At 35.1% G+C, this 16038-nt stretch overlaps 1 protein-coding gene across 5 annotated transcripts in view; it reads left to right on the top strand.

Moving 5' to 3' along the window:
* The window catches only part of tacc1 (transforming, acidic coiled-coil containing protein 1), a 117000-nt gene that overhangs the window by 98354 nt on the left and 2608 nt on the right, over nt 1-16038 (top strand). For all 5 annotated transcript variants that reach the window (XM_051922090.1, XM_051922083.1, XM_051922087.1 and 2 more), the window contains 9 exons: nt 4030-4090; nt 7730-7919; nt 9445-9485; nt 10033-10167; nt 10928-11004; nt 11091-11134; nt 13528-13688; nt 14483-14589; nt 14803-14923. In XM_051922090.1, the coding sequence (XP_051778050.1) occupies nt 4030-4090; nt 7730-7919; nt 9445-9485; nt 10033-10167; nt 10928-11004; nt 11091-11134; nt 13528-13688; nt 14483-14589; nt 14803-14923 (937 nt within the window). The remainder of the gene's footprint in view (nt 1-4029; nt 4091-7729; nt 7920-9444; nt 9486-10032; nt 10168-10927; nt 11005-11090; nt 11135-13527; nt 13689-14482; nt 14590-14802; nt 14924-16038) is intronic.

Raw genomic sequence — 16038 nt, 5'->3', positions numbered from 1 at the left:
TGTCACAGAACTTGACGTTAAAATATCTTTTAATTCCTTTGCTGTGTAGAGTTTTTTTTGAAAGGAAATGTATGGTTTTTGATCTCTGTTAGGTTTAGCTCATCAGTTAAGTTTAGCTCATCAGCAGGTAACAGGCTAAAACATAGCTTTTTATGTCCTGAATTTATTCCCAAGCCACATGCAATACCTTTAGATAATTTCTGTGGTTTTTGAAACACTAGGGTGATGAACAAATGGAAAATCATTATTCCAGTTTAACACGATTTATCCATCTGGCTATGAGATGAAAGTTAAGCCTTGTGGTATGTCATTCAGGATTTAGTGAAGAGGTGTGATGGTATTTTCAAGTGTGTTAGTAATTGTATCTGCTATAAGTTTTTCCTGGGGCCAGGTTCTGCATTTGCTTTGAATTTTTTTTTGCCTACTCAATATGATGTCATGAAATAAAATCTGCTAAAAAATAATAGTGACAGATGAGTCAGTTTTGCATTGACACATCTTAAGATCTAACCTTGTTAAAACTTTGTGGTAGTCAGATCATAATACTTACATTTCCGTGTTCTCCACATTATCCTTGTCATATAATGTTGTATATTGTGATGATGCTTACTAACAAATACTTAATAAAAATTACAACGATTGGCACTTAATAAGCATTCAAATATCTTTTTGAATTTTTGAAAAACGTGCCTTGCATTGTTCGTTAATACTAGATTTTATAGTATTTATAGTAGGTATATCTGTTTCTGCCAACTTATTTTTCCATATACAGTGGAACCTCGGTTCACGACCATAATTCGTTCCAAACCTCTGGTCGTAAACTGATTTGGTCGTGAACCGAAGCAATTTCCCCCATAGGATTGTATGTAAATACAATTAATCCGTTCCAGACTGTACGAACTGTATGTAAATATATATTTTTAAAGATTTTTAAGCACAAATATAGTTAATTGCACAATAGAATGCACAGTGTAATAGTAAACTAATGTAAAAACATTGAATAACACTGACACAAACACCCAGGCTCCCTGCTCAGCTGCACGCGCACTCTCACGCTCTCTCTCTCTCTCTCTCTCTCTCAGCAGCACGCCAGCCCCCCTCCCCCCTCTCCTCTCAGCTGCACGCTCAGGCTCTCTCTCTCTCTCTCAGCAGCACGTGAGTCTCCCCTCCCCCCTCTCCTCTCAGCTGCACGCACAGGCTCTCTCTCTCTCTCTCTGTCTCAGCAGCACCGGAAACTGGCTTGTTCATATACCGAGTGTGTGGTCGTGAACCGAGGCAAAAGTTTGGCGAACTTTTTGGTCGTAAACCGAGTTGTACGTGTACCGAGACGTTCGTGAACCGAGATTCCACTGTATCTGTTTCCAGCACATACATGATCTTACTTTATGGTTGCAACTGGCGCCATATATTACTGAGGTAACAACAGGTCCGTGCCTTCCTATACTCGTATCACGCACTGTGTATAGGGCCCTTGATCAGAAAATTGATGTGGAGGGAGGCCTTGGGGGTTTGCAGACCTCCGCATTTCAGGAACTTCACTGGACAGCTCAGTGGATTGGACATTTTTTCACTTGGTTTACTTGACTTGAGTCAGATAACTTTTCCCACAACCTTAGTCTTAACCATAGTGTAACTGAGCTTATCTTTTAATTTCACTGAAGTAAAATCGACAACCTCCTCAATGGAGCAGAGCTCTGGAGGTCCATAGCTGAACTCTGTTGGAGTTATTGCTGGTTTCAAAAATGATCAAATTAATGTTGTGTACTGTCACCTGTTATGATAATTTTCCATTAATGAGCGAGATATGGCTTTAAGTTAGCACCATTATGGAGCACAGAAAAGGAAAAAACAAAAGCATGGAGAAGCAGCTCATGCTTTACTGTACTACTTGCAGGTGTGTTTAGAAATGTAATTTCCCAGTACACTAGCTACCGTTACATCTGCTGCTATTTACACTAAAGCTAGTGAATTATTGGAGTAACAATTAAATAACAATAGCATTACATGTGATAGTTTTGATATTGAGTGTTTTACAGATATTATCTGATGTTACAGTACCTTCCTGACACGAGGTTGAGGATTATTTATTACCACCATATAGACCTCAGGACATCTACATGCTGTTAAAGGCTGATATCATTAGTCAGCATATTAAGTGATCTGAGTGTTGTTGCATTGAGGACACATTTATCAATTTGATCAACATAAAGACTCTCTTCTGCTTACTAGTTAGTTATTGGCTGAATTGAGGAAAAGCAACATGCAAGCATATTTGATATACAAAAAGAGCAAATAGCTTGGATTAACTTCGTTAAAGCTTTACTGCTATCTGCTGTCATTTGAAGGACAAAATGATGTTTAGATAAATTCATAAGCGTGGGAGGGTGATATATTCACATGTTCATTTTCTAAATATCTAAATATTCAGCTTCACTTTGACCCTGGATTTACTACATTAAGTAAGTTTATTAAGCACCTTCAGTAGTAGTACTGGTAGGTATTATTTTATTATTAGCAGTATTAGTAGTAGTATTAAAATTGTTTTCATTGTTGTATTAACGTCATAACTGATACTTTAGCTGTATCAAGTAATTTTTTTGCTTAAATTTATTTTCCTAATTGAGTTTTGAGTTCAGCAATTTTAGTTTGAGTTTATATAGTCAGCAGAGCAGTGTAATCTGTTGTATTGACACCTAACAGATCCAGAATCTTAGGTGCGTATCCCACACCTGTACATTGTTTATTGATTTTGCATATTTCTCTGTGTGTAGGATTTCATTTATGTAGTGTGGTTTGCCTCCCAGGTCTCTAAACATGTGCATTTAAAGTTAATTTGCAATTCAACATTGGCCCCTGTGGGTGTTTATGGGGTGTAAACCCCATAAACTAGTATCTTGTTCATGGTTTCCTGGCTTGTACCCAATTATGCTGTGACAAGATCCCCAATACCTTTAACTGGTTTAACTGTTTTCAAGAATGCTGTTACAGTATACAGAGTTATGTTATAAATTTAGGTAATAGTACATTTATCCATGATTGAAACTCTACCATTTATTTTACTTGTTTATCTTTACTGTGTAAGTTTTCATTTAGTTTTTATTATTTTTAAATATTTATTCTTTTTGTATCTTGTAATATTTTATCTTTCTAATTGTAATGTTTTCTTTAACTTCTTATAATAAATGACTCTTGAGCTACACAATTTACAAGATGAAAATGCTATATACGTAATTTAATGTTATTGTTATGTTAATGGACTTTGTATGATTTTGTGTTAAATTTCTGTCTGTATTCTATCTATATGGTCACCCTTTCATTGTTAATTCTTATAGCACTGTACTCATTAGCTGAGTAACAGAGACTGATGAGAGAGAGTAGTAGGAAAGGGAAAATAATGCTTATGTAGTAGTAGTAGTATCACATATCTGTTCACTAAATCCATTTACAGAAATTTTAGGGTTACAAGGACCTGAAGCATGTCCTGCCAGCACCAGCTGCAAGGGAAAAGCAGTAACAAATGACATATTTATCTTTTTCTCATCTTTTACAATATTCAAGTTATTCAATGTAATTATTTCAGTCTTTGTTAATTTGTAAAAGCTAAAATACAGTACATTGTGCAGCAATCTTATGGTACAATGAAAATAAATTTGACATGCACATAAACAAAAATGTGGTTTCTTTTAATTAAAATATTTAAGTCTCACTAATGTAGAAATTCAGTCACTGAAATGTCAATAAGTGGACCATAACATTGTATGATTCAAGTTTTAATTCATTCACAAAACTGTATTTTGATAATTTGCTGAAAATTTGGCTTTCTATACCTAACATATTTGGATAAGCATTTGCTTAACCTTTAAAGATCTTCTTTTTTTTAAATTCCAGGACCTTGTTACCTATAAAGCAGGTGCACTCATTGTTTACATTTCGGGTTTCAACAATAGAACTACATAGAGGAGACAAATAACTTGTTATGCAGTATATGCAAACTCCTAAACTTTGGTTTTCTTCTGTTATTTCTCTTAGGGGAGCATGTAAAGTAAAGAAGTATGAAAACCAGTCACTCATCTTGGACATCTGTACACAGGTGAGATGAAAATAATAAGATCTTTATTGATTACATTGGACTGATTACAAACAATGACGTCCATATGTGAGCAAATAATAGTTTCAACTACACACAAAATTTTAAAGTAGTTAGTCTGAATGCAATATGTTTTCAAAACTCAGTGGACGTATTCTTTGAAGCTGACAGCATTAAACGTAACAATACAATTGAACCATGCACAAACTCTTTTATCATATTTACTTACTGCAAATCTATATATTTCTCTTCTGGTTCGTCCTACTTCCACTTCAAAACCGGTCACGCCCACACACAGCTGACATGGCATTTCTCGATTCCTATTCGTCCTCTTCCAAATCCTTCCCCATGCTGCCTGCGGCTCCTGTGTCTTTACAATAGCTTCTTACACAGCAAACATCAGAAGCTAAAAATTATCATGAACACATTCGAGAATACAACTCTTCTCTAGCATTTGCTTCCATGGGTGCACAGATAACTCAACCTCCTGGCCACGGACCATACTGTTTTAAAATACACGGGCAAATTTATCACCAAATCTCTTCACTATACGCTAACACTTCTACCTCTCCAGGATATGGACAGTTGTATGTTTTTGACGCAGCGCAAGCTACTAAAGTACGCTTACAAAATAAAGCAAACTCTGCATGCAACGAAAATTTACTTCTCCAGCTAGATTCCATGCTCAGAACCATCAGCCCCTTTGCTAAATCATACAAACACATGCATGAAATCACTCAGTCCAATCCAACACCATCTGTATGAATGGTTTTCAAGAAAAACCCTAGGCAGGATTTATGGTGATACAATGCCCTGACATGTCACACCGATGTTGCAGCATTTTTGTCAGAGAAGATAGTGAGCCGCCTGCTGAAAGTGACATTTGCATCTATCCCATAGGCAACTCCTGTATACAGATTTCCATGCTAAATATGAATTGCGATCCTATGGTTTACCCATTTTTATTCCCTTACGGAGACATTGGCTGGCACAAAGATTTACAACATGTTCCCGATAAAGGAACCGCCAAGCGATTAAGGCTTACTCAATGCCAATTTTACGCGTACAGATTAGCAATGAGAAATACATTTAGTATTTTGCACTCCAGCAGCAAACTATTCCAACAGTACGTCGTAGATGCATATGTTAAAACAGAGGGCGCGTGTCTCAACTATCTCAGATTACATCAACAAGATCTGTGTGTGGAACAATAGAAAGGACTATCAGACGCACTGCAAGCAAACGCTGAAAATAACAATGTACCTGTAGGCAAAATGATCATATTACCGTCCACATTTCCAGGAAGTCCAAGATACATGCAACAAAACTATCTGGATGCCATGGCCATAGTACGTAAATTCGGAAAGCCTGATTTATTTATCACTTTCACATGTAATCCTGCTTGGCCGGAAATTCTACATGTACTGTCGGATACCTTAAAGACAAGAGCACAGACCTGATACCAGTCTTCAGTTGTACGTGGCTTTTTCTAGGGTTAGATCCTTCGAATCTGTCTTCTCCACCAAAACACCTATGCACAACTGCGTCTTTCAAGAAGTATTTATTTCTTCTTGATTTCTGAATTCCTTTCTCACCGTTTTCCGTTCCTATTCTTACACTGCCGTATGCAACGGCAGGCGTCGGCTAGTGTTTGTAATATTTCAACTTGTTTTCTTACGTATAAGCATGAATATCTATTGTTAAAATGCATCTATGTAAAAGGTGACGTTAGATTTCTGTCAGACATTTATTATTAATGTACAAATATTAAAGTGTAATAATGAGCCATATTCTCAGTTAGGTAGCCTTCATGTCCTTGAATTTGAATCACAACAGGATTAGAAAATGGGTGGACTGATGTATAAATGAATGGAAATCTACAGAGGACAAATCATTATGTTTCAAGGGAAACAAGATCTGCTGCCAATACATTTGTTACCACAAATAAATCTTCTTAGAAACATTTCCATATAGTATATTATTGCCAGAACAGACTAAGATGGTCTCAGGGCTACCAAATAGAATCATCTCCACCATGATCTTTTTATTTTCTTTTATTTTTAATTTACCAAATTAACCTTACATTTTATTTTGTTCTCTTTTATGAATTTCTATCATGACCAAGTTACAAACATCTAACCATAAATGTTAGTACAATTAATAAGACTGAGATATAAAATAAAACCCATCTTGTGTAGACATGTATGTAATTAACAACCACAAACAAACTGTGGGTACAAATATGTGTCTTATAAAAATAACTGAAGGCAAATTCATATGCTCCCTTTGTGTGGTTACCCTCTAAATTAGTTGGTTGACAAGTAAGCTTTAAAGTTATGACATATAGTGGCCTGCATAACTTTTTATTTACCCCTTTTAAAGTTACAAATCAAACAATTCAGATGTGAATTAAAGTTCATATTTCAGACTTCAATTTAAGGGTATTTGCATAAATTTCGGTCACACCATATAAAAATTAAAACACTTTTTATACATGGCTGCCTCATTTCAGGGCATCATAATGTTTGGGACAATTGGTGTCCCAGATATTTCTGATTAATCTGGTGTGTTTCATTGCTTCATTAGGGTAGGTATCATATACCTAGGCTTGCTTCTATCATTTGGAGTCTGTAGTTGCCATTGTTTAAAATGAGGATAAGAGCAGTGCCAATGAAAGTCAAAGAAACCATTATGTTGCTAAGAAACAATAATAAAACCATTAGAGAAATCGATAAAACCTTAGAATTACATATATCAACTGTCTGAAATATTATTAAGAAAAAAGAACGCACTGGTGAGCTCAGTAATTGCAAAGGGACTGGTAGGCCAAGGAAGACCTTAACTGCTGATGACAGAAGAATCCTCACTATGATAAAGAAAAAGCACCAAACACTTGTCTGACAGCTCAGCAACAGTCCTCAGGAGATAGATGAGTATATGTCAGACACTACTTTCTGCAAAAAACTTAATGTACAGAAATAGGCCACACTGCAAGATGCAAACTACTAGTTAGCCACAAAGACAGGATGGCCAGACTACAGTTTAAGAAAAACTGCTTAGAAGAGTCTGCAGAATTTTGGAAAAAGGTCTTGTGGACAGTCTAGACAAAGATTAACCTGTATCAGAGAGAAGGCAAGAGCAATGAGTGGAAATGAAAAGGAACTACCCAAGATCATGCATACCACCTTATCTGGTAGACATGGTGGTTGGGGGTATTATTGCTTGGGCATGTATGGCTGTCACAGGTACTGGCACGCTTATCTTCATCAATGATGTAACTGCTGATGGCAGTTGCACAATAACTTCTTATGCATACAGAAACATCTTCTCAAGTTCCAATAAATGCTTCCAAACTCATTGGACAGCACTTAATACTACAACAATATAAAAATCCCAAATTTACTGCTAAAGCAGCACAGGAATTTTTCAAAGCTAAAAATGGAAAATCCTTGAATGGCCAAACCAGCCATCAGATTTAAATCCAATTGAGCATGCCTTCCATATATTGAAGAGAAAAATTAATGGCACTTTATATGTAGGCCTTTTAAACGTTTATAGTAGTCCCATTGTCTTAACTCTTGAATTATACATGTTTAATGATGCTCATACACAGTTCATTACTTTCTCCCTTTCACATGACAGGAGAATGATGAAGTGAAATCAAAGCTTCCTGACATCGCACACAGAGAGGGCCATGCAACAGATGAAGAAAAACTTGCATCAACCACAGCCATCTACAAACCAGGACCATCAGAGACAAAAGCTGAAATAGACGAGGAGTTCTTCGAATGTTCTAACATACAAGCACCTTTTAATAAAACTGTTGGTAAAGGTAAGAGACAAATTATCCCCAGTAGGCATATTCAAAAATATGTTTAAGATTAGCCATATTTCCCCCAGCTCTCAGGCCTTCTCTGTCTGTTTTGTAATTGACTGTCCACATAATTGAATTCAAAGTTGAGCTTTTCTTTGTGACTGAGATTATAAACAGTTAAGTCTCATCACCAAGCTTATCAACGTTTGAATGCTTTTTCTAAATATGGATTGTAAATATCATATACTGTAGATTATTTATAAACCATTGAACAGACAGAGTCTAGATCCCAATGCAATTGAAGATTTGTGAGTGGACTTGTAGAGAAAAGCCAAGCAAAATGACACCTTTTATTGGCTAACTAGAAAGATTACAATATGCAAGCTTTCGAGGCAACTCAGGCCCCTTCTTCAGGCAAGAAGAAGGGGCCTGAGTTGCCTCGAAAGCTTGAATATTGTAATCTTTCTAGTTAGCCAATAAAAGGTGTCATTTTGCTTGGCTTTTCTCTACATTCATAATGGCTAACACGGTACAAAACCCTAGTACTACAGATATGAGTGGACTTGAAAAGGGATGTTCACTTATGATCCTCACACAATGTAACAGAGCTTAAGCAGATTTGCAAAGAAGAATTTAGAAAAAAAATTACAGTTTAAAGTTTATAGAGACCTATACACACAGACTTTGACACTAAATAGGCATTTTTGTTGATCAGTGTCAAAAAAGGCAAATTAAATCCAGTATAACAATCGTCTTCTTCTTCTTCTTCTTTTGGCTGCTCCTGTTAGGGGTTGCCACAGCAGATCATCTTGTTCCATATCTTCCTGTCCTTTGCATCTTCCTCTGTTACACCCACCACCTGCATGTCCTCTCTCCCCAAATCCATAAACCTTCTTTTAGGCCTTCCTCTTTTCTTCTTCCCTGGCAGCTCTGCCCTTAGCATCCTTTTCCTAGTATACCCAGCATCTCTCCTCTGCACATGTCCAAACCAATGCAATCTCACCCCTCTGAGTTTGTCTCTAAACCGTCCAACATGAGCTGACCCTCCAATGTACTTATTCCTAATCCTATCCATCCTTGTCACACCCAATGTAAATCTTAGCATGTTTAACTCTGCCACGTTTAGCTCTGTCTCCTGTGAAGGTGAAGAACATATTTTATATATTATGTACACCTTCCTTTTTTGCAAACGAGGAAAGCAAGACGTTAAAGGTGAAAAGAATATATTATGATGACAGTCATTGAGTGTCTCTTGTTAGAAGACAGTGCATATAAAGGCATAATTAAACTTCTTATCACAATAGTTGAAAAATGGAAACACAAGGAGCTGTATATGTAAAAAATAATTTGCAGACACATTTGAGGGGATTTCCTCTGTTCTGAGCCAGCTGGTAAGCTAATGTGTAAAATAAAGAGATTAGGGGTACAATAATCTAAAAAGTACTATTATCCCTCATCTCACATTTACACTGCAGAATGATAAATGCTTTATTTTTCTTGGTAGCTTTTTTGTTAATTACTTTCTTATGTTTTACATCTTCAGACTTGGAGATCCCAGGTGTGTTTCCAGATTCCTGTTTACAAGTAAGTCATTTCTTGTGTAGGTGCATCTGATATCTTTGAGTAGGCTGAGCTAATTTTTTCAATTAAAAGACCCATTTTAAGTTTATATAAATATTTCATGTAAAATTGCACTGCTTTGAATTAACAAACATATTATATAATGAAGTTAGTGTATGAAGGTGAAAAGAGATATTTTGTTTCCAAGTGAAAATAGCTGAAGTCACGTAAAAGCAGCTAGCATATTATATAGGTCAGTTATTAAAATCTCAGTATTTGGCCTGGAAAGGAATTGCTTGACTATCATTTATTTAATAAGTGCAATTGAATGTTGTCTTGTCCAGGATTAATTGTTGCCTTATGTTCAATGATGCCCCAAAGTAGTAAGACTGACACTGATTGATAAGGCTATATGACTAGTGTGTTGGGGAATGCTCAGATTAATTCAGAATTTTATAAATAAAAACTGTAGATGTCAGCTTTAAGTCTTTTCTTTTTAATAATAATAATAAAAATACATTTTATTTATATAGTGCCTTTCCCATGCTCATGCTTTTTAACCCGAATGCAGGGTGAGGATCCCTCTTCTGTGAAGTTCACACAGTTGTCATCATCTGAAAACTACAGTAAAGGAAGCCCAGTTTTGGATTCCATCTGTATTAGTGAGGCTGACAAAGCAGCAGTCCTAACTCTTATTAGAGAAGAGGTACCCCACATCTATTTACATCACATTTTAGCAGTGTTTTATATTTACATTTGTCTTTTTACTTTTTGCATCCATTTCTAGCTGAATATGTATTACTTACTGGCATCTTTTGTGTCTTTCTCTCTGGTGTTCTGTTGTTTGGCACCATTCAATATTGCAAATTAAGATAGTTAATGTTAATGTCCCTTACCACTTCTTTCTAGTTACAATGATTTAAGGAGTTTCATATTTAATAAAATAATTTTAAGTTCCTTATACACTTCAGTTTTATTAAATTCATTGAAATGTTCTACTGCTTTAAGCAAAACATTCTCTATATCTCACAAGGCAGCAAAAAATAAGAAAGCCAAAAAATTAATATTTCCATATGAAGTTGGATTGGTAAATAGTATTAATGGTCATAATAAAAATGAGGCTGATCATGAAATATCATTAATTTATCCATGTTTGCTTTTTAATGTTATGTTGATTAATTTTTTGTTTAGATATTAATATTAAAGTAGTTAATGATAACAAAATTTTGTGAATTTCTGTATAACAGGCAGAACAATATTTAATTCATAGCTATTGTACTGGTAAGAATAAAAATTAATGGGTTTTATATGCTTTGTCTATTGGAAAACTTTAAAACCAGACTTAATACAAATTTAAGGAGAAAAGATTGAAAAGCACCTCTGATTTACGTTGTAATTAAAATGGAATTTACAACACAAAGAACTATTTTTAATAAAATGTCTTCTGTAACTGTTGCAATTTTTAGATCATAACTAAAGAAATTGAGGCAATTGAATGGAAAAGAAAATATGAAGAAAGCAAACACGAAGTAATAGAAATGAGGTATGACATTAAATTCCAGTGGTTTCTAGTAAACACAAATGTGGTTACAGGTTTCACAATAGCATTTTTTCTCTTGTTTCTTTCAGAAAAATTGTCACAGAATATGAAAAAACTATAGCACAGATGATCGGTAGGTCAACTGCTCATGAACATGGCACCTTATGTATGTGTTATGTAAAATTAAATAGAATACAAGTATTTTTACATAATACTTTATGGAGGATATGTAAACTTTTGAATTGGTGTCCATGAAATTAACTGACTGTTGGTCTCCAGAGGAATTTGAGGTTACTTACATTCAGGGCAGGTTTGCACAGTAACCAGTATAGTGCTGACTCATTCATATAACATTATTAGCAGTCTATGTTCTTCAATCCTTGTTTTTTTCCTTTGAATATATTTAATAGTTGCTTGTGTAATCCATATTACTAACCGAGAATGATAAACCGGATATGGACGCAGGTACATGGCATGCCCATGGACGCAGGAGACATAGTACGCAGGCGCCGACAGCGAGCGAAGTCTGATCCACCGAGAACGAAGGAGTCACAGCTCAATAATGAAAGAGCTCCACAGGCACCTACAACGCGCGTCTGAAACTGCGGAAGCAAAGCAGGCACGCATTCTGTAATGAGTCCACTATTAGTGAACATTCATTAGGAGTAATGAATATACTTCCTTTGTTCGTCATCTACACCTTTGCACTCCAATATATCTCATACATTCATCAATGTATTTCGGTTTACCCAACACCGGGGGTAGGCGAGCAGGGGGTGGAGCCCCCTTGTTTTAAAAGATTTTCCTAAGTATTTTTGACCTCAAGTTTTAAAGTGAAGCGTTGATATTGTGAGAGTGGGAATGCTTTTGCAAAGTTGTGAAATATTACATTTTCTTGTAATAAATGCACTGTGATGGACATGCATTCCAATCAGATTTGGTTCTTGCCTTGTGCCCAATGCTGCCAGTATAGGCTTCTGCCCCATGCAGCCATAAAGTAAGTTGAGTGTATTGAGTTAAAAGATATGTCTGTTGTTTTTCAAGTCAAAGTTATATCTTCACAGTCATGATATATATTCATTTGTCACATGAAATTGTGTTCTAAAGTGAAGCATTTTTATATATTTAATAAAATACCTAGCCTGCTGTTGTGTGTTAAAATGAAAATAAAGGGTATCAGGTTAGAAATTTAAAAACAAAAGCCTTAAAGCTTACCGAAGACATCCTCTTTGAAGCAGTAATGGTTTCAATTTAAGAAAACATGCCTTGCATTTTTCTGAGGCATGCTTGTGACAACAAAAGTAAATGGGAAATAATACATTTTATCACAGATTCTTGGTAGTATTTTCATTAGGAAAGCGTGCATTTCCTGTTTGCTTATCTGCTTGTTGCAGCCATTCTGGGTGGAGTTTTAACATTACCCATGGGTCCACTCCTAATGCTGGTACACATCCTGTACCATACGAAAGCTCAAACCCATCACTCAAAAAAAATTTTTTTGTGTTATTTCACAAAGATATTGCCTGCCCTGTTGTTATCATTGTGCATGCATGTGCTTCAGTAGTTTCATGACAGATAGTAAGAGACAAGTTGAGCACGCTAATACTGTGCAATAAAATGACAAGAGCTGAACAGACATAATAGGCATACATTTAGTTTGAATCTGGTTAAAGTCTTTTTAAGTTTAACACAGGCAGAGTGGTAGTGCAGAGTTGCCATTCCTGCCTCACAGTGCCAGAGTCTGCATGGAGTGTGCACATTCTTCCTGTATGTTTGCGGATTGATTGGTATCAGTCAGTGCGTTTACCTGTGGAAGATCACCTGTTTTAACACTGAGTACCAGAAATGTGTCAGTAATACTTGTCAATTACCAAAACAGTTTAGTTCTTCAAGTGCTGTGAAGTAAATTACAGTACATCCATCCCCTTTTTTCTGGTTATATATAGAAGTATAAATACAAGTGAGCAATCACAAGTTTGACATTTTTCAATGATTATTGTCTAGTTGACTACAGAATAGAGACAACAATTTACATCTGGGTATCACCATTCACTAATTAGTAATCATGCCTGGAAGTGATTTTTTTGAAGTAGAAAGTATATCCTGAAAGAAACAGCACCACTGGGGCTGAAGAGCTGTGGCAAAGGAGGTGAAGCTCAAAGCTGACCTGTTTTTAAATTGGCAAAATTTCACAAAATGTTTTGCTTTTTTTTCCTTCTTTTTAAAATAACATGGATAACGCTGTTTTGTAATATATGTACAAACGCAAGACCTAGTTCAGTACAAGACAGGACATTATTTTATAAGTTTAAGGTTTTGGTTTTCACATTTGGACCCTGGTACCCTTCACCTCCACTTTAAAGTGCATGAGCAAGCTAGGTATTCTTTAAAACTTCCCATGATTGTGAAGAAATAACTTTGACTTCATTAATTCCAAATTTATCAGTTAAATGTTTCTCTTTGCATTTATTGCACGTAATACACAAGTCTGCAATTTTTAAACGCTCATATTTTGTTTCAACACAGAGGATGAACAGAGACAAAATTCAGCATCCCAGAAAAGCATCCAGCAGCTGACAGCTGAAAAAGACCAGGCCGTTGCTGATCTTAACTCTGTAGAGCGCTCTCTCTCTGACCTCTTCAGGAGATATGAGAATATGAAGGGAATTTTGGAAGGATTTAAAAAGGTATTTTAATATGGTGTGTATGCAGAGCTACAAATCGATGCATTTTAGCAAAATGAGAAAAACAGACTTAACATGGATAAGTGAAAAGTATAGCTATTTTCATAATAAAAGAGCCCAGGAGTTACAACTTCATTCTTCATCTGTTTGATGAGTGATAATGAGCCAAATCATCAGTAGCAAAGATTTATAATGATAATAGTCTTCCAGTTTGTTCTCTTACTACTTCAGTTACTGTTAGCCATTGCAAAACTGTCGGTCGTGAAGGACTGTTTTGAACTCATTTTTAACCATTTTGTGATAGCATTTGAGAAGGTGCTTTATTGTTAACATTGTAGTGGAGACTCACAGAACTCTGTCACACACACTTTGTGTAACTGTTAGACTGTATCCTTGTGTGAGGCTTCTATATTATCAATATTCTAATTTAGCTGTAAAATTAATACTCCAGTTTTTAATTAGTAAGGTTTAATGGGCTACTTCTGTTGTTCCATAGATACTGTATGTGTACCTTTAATGTTTTTTTTTTTTTTTTACTGTTACCTTAGACCGTCTTCTATTTGCATATTCCTCTTTTAATATAAGTTTCAATATTATGTTTCAGCTTAATAAAAACAAAATTTTGTATTGACTGTGATAAGGTTATTCGAAAGTTTGTTGCAAAAAAACCAAACATCTTATGTCTAATTCCTTTAATTCTACAAAAGAACTGTTGTGTAGTCTTAATGTTTATGCAGTGATTCCACTTTAGACTACAGGAATAGTGTTCCTCTCTGATGTTTTTTTTTTCCTCTTAGAATGAAGAAGTCTTAAAAAAGTGTGCACAGGACTATCTGGCCAGAGTGAAGCAGGAAGAACAACGCTATTGCACACTGAAGATTCATGCTGAAGAGAAACTTGACAAGTATGTCGCATTAAGAAGGGAGCATAATAAAGAAATCCACAATTACAAATAGAACAATACATGTTCTGACTATCCGTCAGATGTAACTAATATTAGTATTATTATTATTGTAAGCAATTTGACCAGGCCATTTGAAGGTGTAAGCGTTTAATTTATAATTTTTGTTATTCAGATTTGTATGCATATTATTCAGCCTAGTCTACCTTTCCCCAGGGCAAATGAAGAAATTGCTCAAGTAAGAGCAAAATCAAATTCTGAAAGTATGGCATTAAATGCTGCACTGAGGAAAGAACAGATGAAAGTGGACTCCCTGGAGAGGGCACTGCAACAAAAAGTGAGTGCATACTTCACTGAAACTTTGTAAAGTATATATAAAAATGAACTCTTTGAATCTTGCATATTTCTGTTAGACTCATGATATTTCTATAATTTAAATGATTCTGTTAATATTTATTCTGGCATTACATTTCACTTTTTGTTTTTATGTCATAAATAGGCAAAACTGGCAATATAGTAATATCTGAAACATTTAAGTACTTTTTTCTCTGAGAGGGAAATAATTAAAATAGATTTTAAACAAGATATTTTAAAAAATATTTGAATGCTTTGGATGCAAACATTTCATACTGAATTACCTATTTTAATACACTTTACATTAATATGCAACTTGTAATTTAATTATCGTTCTGATATCAATTACTGCATGTATATTTCATTATTTGGTTGGAATAGAACATGTAAGAAATCCAGGCTACAGCAGAAGAACAGATACTGTAGTAATGAGCCAGTATTTTCTTCAAAATCTGTATGTTTTACTTAAAATATTATGCATACACTTTTACAGCACTGTTGAACTTGATTCAATTCACAAAGTGATGTAAAAAGAATTGGAGGACAGACAGTGATGGTAACTGTCAATGGACAATTGGCAAAACAACTTCATCTTGCACTCTTTAAAGGGAAAGCATTCCACTTGGTTAACTGTTGACCCTAAATTGTCTTAATATTGACGAGTGTCCATAGGTGTGACTATGTCCATGTATTGTGCGTGTTTGGTTCCTGTTTTGTAGACACTGAGTCTGTGATTGGTTCTGATCCCCACACACTATTTTGGATTAAACTGTAATCGTCATTATTTACTGATAATTTAAAAAAATAATTGGAACATCATTTTGTGTGAATTATAAAGTGCAAACTGATTTTTCACAAAACCTTTTGCAATAGTTCACCAGAGTCTTGAATAAAAACAATACTGTTTAGTCTTCTCACACTCTCCCAATTTGGCTTTTTAAGTTAAAAAGAACAGCATTTTAAAATAAACAGCTTAATCGTGTGAATTTCCTCTTGGGATTAATAAAGTTATCTATCTATCTATCTATCTATCTATCTATCTATCTATCTATCTATCTATCTATCTATCTATCTGTCTGTCTGTCTGTCTGTCTGTCT

Source organism: Erpetoichthys calabaricus, chromosome 1, assembly GCF_900747795.2.
Source record: "Erpetoichthys calabaricus chromosome 1, fErpCal1.3, whole genome shotgun sequence".
Lineage (NCBI taxonomy): Eukaryota > Metazoa > Chordata > Cladistia > Polypteriformes > Polypteridae > Erpetoichthys > Erpetoichthys calabaricus.
The sequence above is the reverse complement of the archived record's forward strand: the minus strand, read 5'-3'. Positions and strand labels throughout refer to the sequence as shown.